At 39.0% G+C, this 11,281-nt stretch overlaps 1 protein-coding gene across 2 annotated transcripts; it reads right to left on the bottom strand.

Moving 5' to 3' along the window:
- Positions 1-4,263: 4,263 nt before the first annotated feature.
- Positions 4,264-8,742, bottom strand: LOC104603303 (myosin-binding protein 3). Of its 2 annotated transcripts, none has more exons than XM_010267335.3 (4): positions 7,131-8,742; positions 6,794-7,009; positions 5,230-6,678; positions 4,264-4,893 (listed from the first exon to the last, which is right to left on the bottom strand). In XM_010267335.3, the coding sequence occupies exons 1-3, from the start codon at positions 8,509-8,511 to the stop codon at positions 5,255-5,257; spliced, it is 3,021 nt and encodes a 1,006-aa protein (XP_010265637.1). In that variant the 5' UTR covers positions 8,512-8,742; the 3' UTR covers positions 4,264-4,893; positions 5,230-5,254. The 2 variants fall into 2 exon arrangements, with proteins under 2 accessions (XP_010265637.1, XP_010265710.1); XM_010267408.3 differs by having other exon boundaries at positions 5,219-6,678; positions 7,131-8,735.
- Between the last annotated feature and the right edge of the window lie 2,539 nt (positions 8,743-11,281).

Genomic DNA, 11,281 nt, shown 5'->3' with positions numbered 1-11,281 from the left:
GTGCATTTACCCATGTTTTTTATTTCCCAGGTAAATAAAATAATGACCATTTTAACCATAAAAATTTCATTATCAAAAAGGGCATTTTTGTCCCGTCCAAGTGTTGGCAACTTTTCCCTTGATGGGAAAGTTAATTTATCAACTTAGGAGATGGGTATTACTTACTCAGGTAAGTGATACCCAGAAAAATAAACTTTCCTTGATCCTCACATAAATCTGAAAAAAGTATATAGGTTTCTTGGTCAATGGTATTGTGAATTACCCGGGTAAATGATATCCAATAAAATAAATTTCCCCTGATCTCCACATAAATCTGAAGAAAGAGAATAGGTTTCTTAGTCACAATCCCATTGACCAACTTTTTTCCTCTCAAAATCCCAAAAACGAGCGCCCTAACTCTCTAACAGATGATAAACTTTTCACTTGAAGGTGAAACCATGATGACTGTTTACCAACTTTTAAGGCCTCTCAAAAACAATCGATATAGATGTAGATGTATAGATACGTAGGAGATTTTGGCGGTAGTTAATAAAATCCTTGTAGCTATTGGTCAGTTGGTTGTTTACAAACTTTTTGAGTGGTTGCAATTAACAAAAATCTGAAAATCAGCTTACAGTTGGCCAGACAACAGAGTGGTTGCGTGATTCAGTCTCACCAATTTTAGTGAATTTGGGAACCACTTGGAGTGAAATGATTTCATTGTGGTTCCTTGCATTTTTGAGCAATAGTTAATCATTTTATGTGGAGCCATTTTAGTTATAGAAAACATGAATGAGATAATGAAATGAAATGATTCCATTTCTGTTGGCACCCAAACACCCCACGAGTCTCTTAACAAACCTATAAACGACTTTGAGGCCAAAGTTTGGGAATGCTTAAAAATAAGTGCTTATTGGGGTGGGGACCTGGGACCATATCAATAAGTATTTATTTACATTTGATAAATAAATATTTATTTACATTTGATAAATAAGCCTGAGGAATAAGCACTTATTTGAGAAGCTCAAGTTATGGATTTATTATTTTTAAGTGCTTATTTAATAAATGCTTATTTCCTTAGCCGGCCATGCCATTTTAAAAATATCTATACCGTCTCTATTTGAAATAAGCGCTTTTTCACCAAAGCTTATGAGCACTTGTGTTTTCAAACAAGTACCCGAACTCTGCCTGTGTCTCTTATGGCTTATTTTTATGGAGACAAAAACAACAAAAATGGCTAGAGTTCCAATATGACCATTCAGCAGTGGGAGAACAATGTGATTTCTTTCAAATAAAAAAGTAAAGGAACAGAATGATGTAGTGCCACTCCAAGGATAGTTTAATTTCAGGGGGCATTTGTATTTTAGATTTTGAGAGGGGAAAAGTTGGTCCATCAAAAAACTCATGTTCATTTTTTTATATTTATGTGGGGATTAGGGAAAGTTTATTTTTCTGAGTATCATTTACCTAGGTAATCTCTCACTTGGGTAAATATCTTCTCACATGGGGGAAATTGCCAATACTTTGATGGGACAAAAATGCCCCTTATAATAATGGATTTTTTATGGTTAAAACGGTCAGTGTTTTATTTACCTGGAAAATAAAAAAAAACATGGGTAAATGCACTAACCTGGATAAGTAATTTTTCAAAAAGCGAACGGTCCCTCAATATCAATATTCACCATGAACATTTGAGTTTTAATATTAACTGTGTAATATTATATTCTTTTTTTGTTTAAAAAATGCAAGAAAATTCTATTCATCCATTCAAGTTGATTCGATGTGCTTCAGCTTGAGATTTGATCTTCTTAGTTTCAACATTCACGAGTTCTGTTCAAATCATATAGATGTTCACAGAGATGAGGTCTAGCTAGGTTGATTTTAGATTTTCAACCCAATTAATTATCAAAAAGAAAAAAGAAAAGAGTTTTATTTTAACAAGTCTAGATGAACTGTTCATAAATCCAAGAAACCAACAAGCCCAACTGACATCACATGTAAACCGATTTTACAACATCTCGAAAGGGGTGGACCAGTGCCCTAAGGTCAGTAAGGTTTAGCAATTTATTGGTTACAGCTCTCCAAGGATACTCATAAAAAATAAGACCTTGTAAGGGAAACAGTCCTTCCTCCAAGGAGATTGAACCCCCTCCCCCACAATCACTTTCTTGGATTTCATTTACAACTGCTGCAATGTCATCATTGACAACTGTTTGAGTTTCTCTACATATACGCAACATTACAGCTCCAATCACTTGACATTTTTAGAGGCCCATTGGGCACTTCTTTTTCGATTACAGTAATATGAGCATCTCAGCGATTACTAATTCCTATAGTTAATACACATCAATTCTCCATTACTGAAAGTGTCAGTCTTGCCTGCGGTAAAGTCTCTAGTTGGTTGTAGGGGAGACTTGGGATCCAGTTCCACTTCCACCTTCACCTGGGTAGGGGAGTCTAGGGGTTTGGGGGAGGGGCGGAGGGCTATACCCTATTGTGTTGGCTCATAAGAAAGAAAAAAATTCTAAGGGTCTATTTGGTTTATAGTCGGAATCGGAATGATCTATTCTCCCCTGTCTGAGGGTCCATTTAGATTACAGTCAGAATCAGAATGATCTATTCCTCTGCCTGTTTGGTTCATACAGGAACTAGAATCGGAATCAGAATCAGCTAGAATGGATTCTAATTCCCGAGGGGAAGGAATGACCATTCCCTTAAATGGAGGGATGTTATTCCACCAGGAATAAGAATGGGATTCTAATTCCGCCCAACCAAACAGTTGGAATCTGATTCCAGAGCCCTATTCTTATGAACCAAATGAATTTATTAGATGCTAACCTTTTTTTTTTTTATCAAAAACAGAAACTTTATTAAGAATTATGAAGCTTTAGGTACAAGAAAGGGGGAGATAAAGAGTCTTATCTCCCCATCAGAAAATTACAATGAAAGAAGATTAAAAATTAGCCCAAAAAATAGCCTCCCTATCCACCTCTTGCTTGGTTCACCCAGCTGTATTGTATCTCAATGCCTCTACATAGCTATAAGAATTTTTTCTTTTCATTATTGTAACTCCACAAGCCACTGTCTTCTTTCTTCAACCAGCTAATCACCACCTTTGAATTACCTTCCAAAGTCAGCCGATTGATATTTAGTTCCCTTGCTCTTTGAACCCCTTCCAAAGCTGCAAGGATCTTAGCCTTAATAGAGTCTTCTTCTCCAATAGGGACAGAGAACAGAGCAATAACAATCCCTTCTTCATTCCTGAAAACTCCCCCAATCCCAGAGGGCCCTGGATTCCTTATGCTACTGCCATCAAAATTCACTTTTATAAATCTGGAGGGAGGAGGGGACCGCAAGGGACTAAGAATCCTCTTACATAGAGTAGAGGTTGCTATATCTTTCCAGTTTCTTAACAGGTCAGCAATAGAAAAGTCTGAGAACAGTTCCATAGTTTTTAGCCAGTGGGCAGCCCTTAAAAGTATTAGGTCTAATAGTTCTTCCAGGGATCTTTCCTTTTCTGAATATTAGATGCTAACCTTTCTGAAACTGGTGGCTGCCTCTCACAAAATCACGTCACTATCCAAGGGAGACCGATCTCTAGATGGCGTTAGTTGACCTTGAATTGTTCAGTATCCTTTTTGTCATCAAATGCAGACAAGCACAACCCTGACTTGAACTTACCCATGAAAGCATTCCCGATTTAAAATTGGATATGCAAGTGAGCTAAACAAATTCCAAGGCTGCAATTTATTAGTGAGTAGTTCATGAGTCGTCTAGAGCCAACCACACTACTAAAAAAATACATTCTGTAAGCTGTGATTTAGTTTGAAATCTTACATCTCAAAGAACATAAGACCTCAAAATGCCTAAATAGATAATCGAAATGAACAACTGCCTCTGTCAATTGTTGTATATTTGCTTCTCTACATCAGGTTGTATGGTTGGTGCTCTCCATATCATCTTCTATATGATTTCAATTTTCATTTTGCAATTAGACCTCACACCACTCAGATTGCAGAACTTGAAATCCATTTCCAATGCTATTGACCCAGTTTTGTCCCATCAACCATGTAATCCTTGGTGCATTTTAATATGAATGTCTAATATCCACAGAGAAAGGAATAACTTGGTAACCACTTTGTGTCCATACCTACCTTTAATTATTGTTGCTTAAAGCAAAATGCATTTCAAAGCAACCTTTTTATATTAGGTTGCTACTTGCTAGTCCACCCATGCTATGAATTCTCCCACCAGAAGAAGAAATATCAACAACTACAAAACCAGTAACAACAAATACTCACTTATATAGATACAAAAGGGTACATGTTTGTACAGATAAATCCGACTAGACCTCCAACTAGTCAAGACACAAATGATGAAATGATGCAAAGATGAGAAAGAAGGATGGCTCCCCTTACCCTTTCCCTAAAAAATAAAAAGTGAAAAGAAAAAGAAAAAGGAAATGTGCTAGTCCCTAACTTTGTAAAAACTAAAGCTGTCTACCTGGCATCAGAGTTTCTATTATGTCTATTGGCTTTTAGAGCCAGGATTTCTCACACGTTCGATGACAGGGTGGCCTGACCTGACTAACCTACACTCACACAGATGCATGATTACCTCCCTGCCTCCTCATGCTGCACCCTTCCCTGCAAAAGGTGGTGATGAGCACAACCCGCAAAAACTTGGGTTGACTTGGATGGACACCAAAAAGAGAAGAAAAAGTAGGCAGGCTTCATTTTTCTTGCCTGCTGCTCATGGATCAATATCAGCAAACCATAACAGAAGCCTCCCTCTCCTTCAAGGGGACTTCCCATGCTAGCCATAAAAGGCGCGAAATTTGTAAGCATCTTTCTCCATATCATCATCATCACAGAAGTGCTCATCCCACTATGCACTATACCTTGGGAAATTGATCTGCATTCATCAAGGGGGAAACATATTTATGAGCATTCCACACATAAATGGATAAATAGAAATTCTAGGTAAATTGAGATGTAAATCAAAACTTGAAATGCCTACTGGTGTGTATCAATCTGCACTCTGCAAAACCATACATGTATGATCACAGTCACATAGAAATCAGCATGCATACATGTATTCAATGTTACAGGAACAATGGCATATCAATTCACTTAAATTGTGCCAACTAAATTCACAAAGAGTTACAATTGAGTTACATATAAATAATTTGAAATAATGGTACTTATCTGGCCCATAAAAGAAAAGAATGTCATTTTACCTATTATATACCTGTTCAAAATGGTTGATCAGAAACTCATGCTACAGCACTATCACCCATATTCCTTACACGGAGCTCCACAGTCCTCAGATCACGAAGGTGTTGCAGAATCTCCTGGAGAAGATGCATCCCCTTGTCTCCTTTCTTCAAGGAGCTAATACAATGTTTCAAAAATTCTCTATCTGCCTCAAGAGCTTGTAGCCTTTCATATACATTTTCCACCTCCTCTTCAATGGCATGCTTCTTGTTCTCCAATGCGAGCTTGGCAGATGATGAAGTTTGCAAGACAATGGAATCAGATCCTCCTTGTTCTTCATCCATTATCCCATCTTCATTTTCTATAGAAATAGCATCAAAAAGAGGAAGGAGCGTCTTTGCTTTACTGCCAATGTCTCTTCTCTCTTGATAATATTTTGTGTCAAATTCCTCGAAGAAACCATTTTCAAGTCTATTTACTTCCTCATTGCTAACATCAGAATTCACATTCAACTCTTTGCCGTTCTCTTTTGGAAAATGATCAATTAGTTTCACATCTTCAAAGAACTCTTCCTCTTCATCTGCTAATGCAAATAGTTTCTCTTCAAGTACCTTGAGCTGCTCTAGAATTAAGAGCCTCTCTTCCTCAAATTCAGCTAGTGATTCATCAAGAGTACTCAAATGCTTGGCACATTCTATACCCACATCCTCCAAATCTAGAACTGCATCAACAGGAGTACAATTATTGCTGCTTTCCTGATGACCATATAAGCAGCTATATTCATCCCTAATTCCGTGGTGATCAATAGAGAGATCATCACTGTCCTCAGCATTGCTGGAAGAAAAGGATGAGGCTCTGCTCCTTCCACTACTGTCCTTCCTTCTCAGCCTTCTTTTCTCTTTTGCCTCATAATCAAGGACCTTCTTGCGATAAACTTCCAACTCTTTTTCCAGGTCTTGTTTTTCCTTTTCCCTCTTGACCATAAGCTCGTTTAAAAGTTGTAAAGCCTCTTGGTCATACTCGGATTGTTCTTCCATCATTCTCTGGTACTGCAATGCTTCCATCTGCATTGCAGCTTTCTCCTCCTGAAGCCTAGTTATCATTGCCATTGTCTGATTAGCAGCTATTGCAGAAGCACTCCTCTCTTCTTCTAGCTCTGCATATAAAGTCTTCAGAACCCTGCGCTCTGCTTTGAGTGCTGTTTTCAGGCGTTCAACAGTCAGAACCCCCTCACCAATTTCAAAATCACTATTGACACTTCCATCCAGAGAATCCTCTGTCCCAGATTCCTTTTTCTCTAACAGTAGCAATTTTTTATGTATCTGGTGGATGCCTTCAACATAACCGGGTGTTTCAGGTGCTTTCTCTTCCTCAACCTCATTAAGCTCTAAGGATAAGGACAAATGATGGTTTATTCCTTGTTCAGTTCTGTCAACAGATATGGTTTTGCTTTCTATGGTGGCTTCCTCAGCTTGCTTGGAATCTAAATATGGTAAGATTCACATTACAAACTGAACTCCTATTGAAGAAATGTATTGAAACTTAAAAGAAAAAGGAATTTGATTACGAGATGACAAACAGAGTTTTCTAAGTCTTACCTTGGCCATCATCTGCCATCAACGTATCAGAGATTGCAGAATTTCCAGCATTGCTGTAATTATTGGAGAAGTGCTCTTCTGGCAGGCATGGGATTATAGTAACAGGTTCATGAACTTGAGGCAGATCATTAGGTTGCTGATCAGGCATATCTGTCTCTATTGGGATCTCTGATATAGTCCCATTATCCAACAATTTAGAACTAGTTTCTTCAGATGCTGCATATATCAAGAAATTGTAGATTTTAGAGATGCTTCATTTTGAGATTTCTTGAACATGAATGTAGAAAGAACTAATAAATAAGCAACTTATCCATTTAAAGTAATTAATTCCTTTTACCTGGAATATCGATTGGTTCCTTTACTTCTCGAGCAATGGTAACCTGCTCACATACCTCACCGACTAAATCTCCTTGGCATTCATCAATGTTTAAAGCGGAACAGTTCTCAATTTCCGCCAGTTTCATGGATTGAAGCTCCATAGGACTTGTTTTCTCCTCGCTCCCCTCGGCCAAAAGCACAGCTGATTCCTCTGCTATAATGTCTTCCTTGTCAACAACTGATTCCGTTTGCGTCTCAATAGGCAATTCAGTATCCAACAGTCCTTCTGGATGATCATGCTTGTTCTGATCTTCCTCTTTATATCCATATAAGGTTTGGTTATCATCAGTCATAGAATCGATCAATTCGATTGGAACCAGGCGGTGGTCATCGATATCATTGATATTCTCCAAACGTAGAGAGATGATTTCAATAGATGCATCTTCTCTATGACGAGCTTCAAAAATAATGTCATCAGAAGATTGAAGAACAGCATTTATACCTTCTACACACATACTTGAATTCTCATCCTCCGGTGGCTCTTGCTCTTTTATTCTAACAGCGCCCACTTTCTCGTCTTCATATCCTACTATTTCTTCGATTCTTATGCTTGATGGAGACCTCAAGCAGTCTTCTTCTAGCTCCTTTTCTCTTCTTTCAACAACTTCATCTAAATCAGAAAGCAGACGATGTTCATCATCCAATCTACCATCATCTTCTCTTTCTCCCCTGTCATGTTCATCGTCGCAGCAGCGATCAGTCTGGCAATCAGATTTACATGGATCCGAGTACTCACCTCCATCGTGATCCTCACCGTTGGCAGCAGTAATCAAATTTCCTTTCTGGGCATAATCCAAAACACCCCATGAAGGCTGAAACAGCAAATAGGGGGAGTAAAGTTTGCCGCTCATGCTCACATCACAGCACGAACACCTCGAAATCTTCTCACCATTCTCAACCTTCTTCTCACCATCACTCGAGATCACATCCATATCCTTCAACCAAGAAAAGAAAGCGATCCGTCGCCCGATATCGATCGACTTCCCATGACAATTCGGCCGAGAAGACGAGCATTCCTCGCACATTTGCTGCGCTTCAGCCAACTTCCGATGATTGGAACAGTAACCCAGTTTGGAAATCTCAGAGGCGTGGCTCTCACAAACAAGATCTCTATAAAAGCTACATCTTTTTCCAGGCTCGAAGACATGATCAACTCTGGAACACCATAGACAGGGAGGTTTAAGGCCAAAGTAGTTGGCGAATTTGGCAATCAAATAAGAAAACAAAGAGTTTGCGAGGAGGAGGAATATCAGAATCCATTCAAGAACTGCATAGACGAGAATTACAGTGATCTTGTGTGTGTTTCTACTCAACATGGTTGCGAACTTGTTGGCAGCCATGGATGCTCTGTTCTGTTCCTAACTATTTACAGTTGAGAGAGAGATTGAACAAGAAAAATGTAGGTGAGAGACTGCTTTTAATGGTCTGAAGAAAGTCGGTTTGAATGAATGTGGAAAAGAAAAGAAAAGAAAATTTGAGCTGAAGTCAGAGAGAGAGAGAGAGAATGTTTTCGAAGCTTTTGCGGGGGAGAGAAGCAGAATGCCAGATTGGAAATTGGAATCACTGGACTTATTGACGAGGTTATCTACAGGAGAAGGTTTTAAGAAGAAAGCATTGGATACTCTTCATACCATATATATCTGTACAGTGAAGACATCTCTACCGTACACGTGTCTCGATTTAGGGCCCATGGAGTAGACTTTTCTTAGACCAAAAGTCATCCAAGTGGATGGTCAGAATCAGATTATCAGGGCAGAGCTTGTGTTTGTGTCAGAAGGGTATTGTTTGGCTGGTGGAGAACATTTATGGAGCATGATGTATGTCATATAGACGATATTTCGATTTGTTCTCTCTAACTCAGTAGTGGGACCCACAATACGATAAGATCAGCTTTAGATTAGCCCCACTCACTTGATCGAGTCGGTGCCAAACCGCAGACGGCCCAGGGCCACCCTCGCTGTGGGGCCTTTACCAACTTTTGGAGTCTTACTTCTAATGGGAATGTTTGGCTGCAGAGATAAATACACTCCGCTTCTACAAAGTTGGGGCTTTTATTCAATTTTGCCAAGTTCGATCTCTTTTCTGGTCGGATCGTCCAGAAAAGAAGTTTAAATTAATCAGTTTTTACACGTGGCAAGAAAAGAAGGTGGCCCCACCACACAAAAATGGAGTTTTATAAATCCATCAAGGAATTCTAGGGCCGGACCTACACACTCATAAAAGCAAGACTGAGAACAAGGGTGAAGGATTTTTATCATGGCTACCAAAGACGACCCTTCTACGAATCTTCTTCCACAAGGTCTAGTATTTGGGAGTTGGGATAACCGCGTTAAGGATGGGCCCACTCATCTGCATAAGTGGGCCAGGTATGAAGTGATGTGTGGGATCCACATTTGATGCTACGCCTCTTAAGTTTACATCTCCGCCCCATAACGTCCTACAGCACATTTCCGCGGATGTATTAGAATCCCGCCATGTATTAAGAACATCTTCTGATGATAAATTATGATGATCGAACAGATGATATTATCATCCGAGATGCTTCTAATATACATGGAAATATACTGTGAGACGTTGTGAAAACTAGACCGATGATATCATCGAGAGATGTTTCCAGATATACTGTGGGACGTTGTGGGGCGGAGATATAAATCCATACCTCTCTCAATTCCATCATATGTGTCTACTTACATTATGGGATACAGCAACATTAACATCTGTCAGATTGGAATAATTTTGCGGGACACTGATTTTTTTGGGGTATTAAATGAACACTTGTCACAATCCAATAGATAGTAAAAAAAGACAAATTTTTTAAACTATCCCCAGGTTTAGGAAATTAACTAACGTTAAAAGACAATTTACTAGTAGGTGAAAAAGGGGCAATTTAACACCATGGCAAAAAGGGGCAATCTAACGAGTCCGGCTCCTACACTGCGCGCCTCACACCGATTTTATAGCATTTACTAATCGTATATTGGGAACATCTTCAGTTCTTGAATAGATGTCAATTCGGAATTAATGCTACTTTATTGACGTGTATAAAATATAAAATTTTGACATTTTGAATGTTTATAATTCTGCAATAGAAATCAGAAATCTGCGTTGAACCTGTCCATACTTCTCCGTAAATATACTCCGCGCACCCAACTTTTGGAGCCCTGAGCCACTGTTGCTGATTTGTCTGGAGGCTGGAGCCATCCCCATGTGCCCGACGGTTATCGATTCTTGTCCGTCCCCTTCTCTGAACCCTACCGGCTCTTCCGCCACTGTTATCGACACAAACACCGTCTTCTTCCAGAGCTACATTTAACTTAATTCTACAGGACAATACCATTGAAGGGTCGGAGCTTGATCTTCGGAGAAGAAATTGCAAGGCTCGTCAGCACCAAAGTAGTTAATGCTCTTCCATCTTCATTAACGGGTGCTGATACGCTTTCTGGGGACACGTTAGATTAGTCATCAAATCCGAGAACTGAAAACAATTGATCGAAGAAGCGATTATGATGTGGAATAGTTGAATCTAAGCTGTGTTTGGTTTGAAGAAAAGGTAGGGAAAGAAAGGTAAATATAAGGAAATTTTATAAATCTTGTATAAATTTTCTTACATTTTTCTACCTTTTCCTTCAAACCAAACATAACCTTAGAAAAGATAAGAAGCCGGTGAAATCTTAGGGAAGATGTGGAATAGTTGAATCTTAGGGAAAAAATTGCTGCATTCGGGCCGTTGTCTTCTAAGATCACATTGGAGTTTCTATCGGATGATCCATCTTTGAAAATCCGGAAAAATTAAAGCTCCCACTTCATTGTTTGCACTGTTGGTGTTGCTGGTGTTATAACTTTCTTGGTTTGGTTCGGTTGCCTTAGAACCTCTGACTACAGCAATGGCAGGGATCTTACTCCGTATCCTAGCTATTATATCGGATTCCGATATCATAAACTCTTCTTTAACTGAGACGCTGCCCTCTGTTTCTTCTCCAAACTTCGATTTGAGTTCTCCTAACTGTTATATACACCCAACAAAACTAGCAACAAAACAATCTGTTATTCAAGTGAAATTCGACAAATTGTGTTAGGACAAGCCTATTACTACGTATAAACAGTAGTCCG

The sequence above is a fragment of the Nelumbo nucifera genome, chromosome 3 (assembly GCF_055504915.1).
Source record: "Nelumbo nucifera cultivar China Antique chromosome 3, China Antique-T2T, whole genome shotgun sequence".
Taxonomy (NCBI): Eukaryota; Viridiplantae; Streptophyta; class Magnoliopsida; order Proteales; family Nelumbonaceae; genus Nelumbo; species Nelumbo nucifera.
Note: the sequence above shows the minus strand (reverse complement) of the source record. Positions and strands in the feature narration are given on the sequence as shown.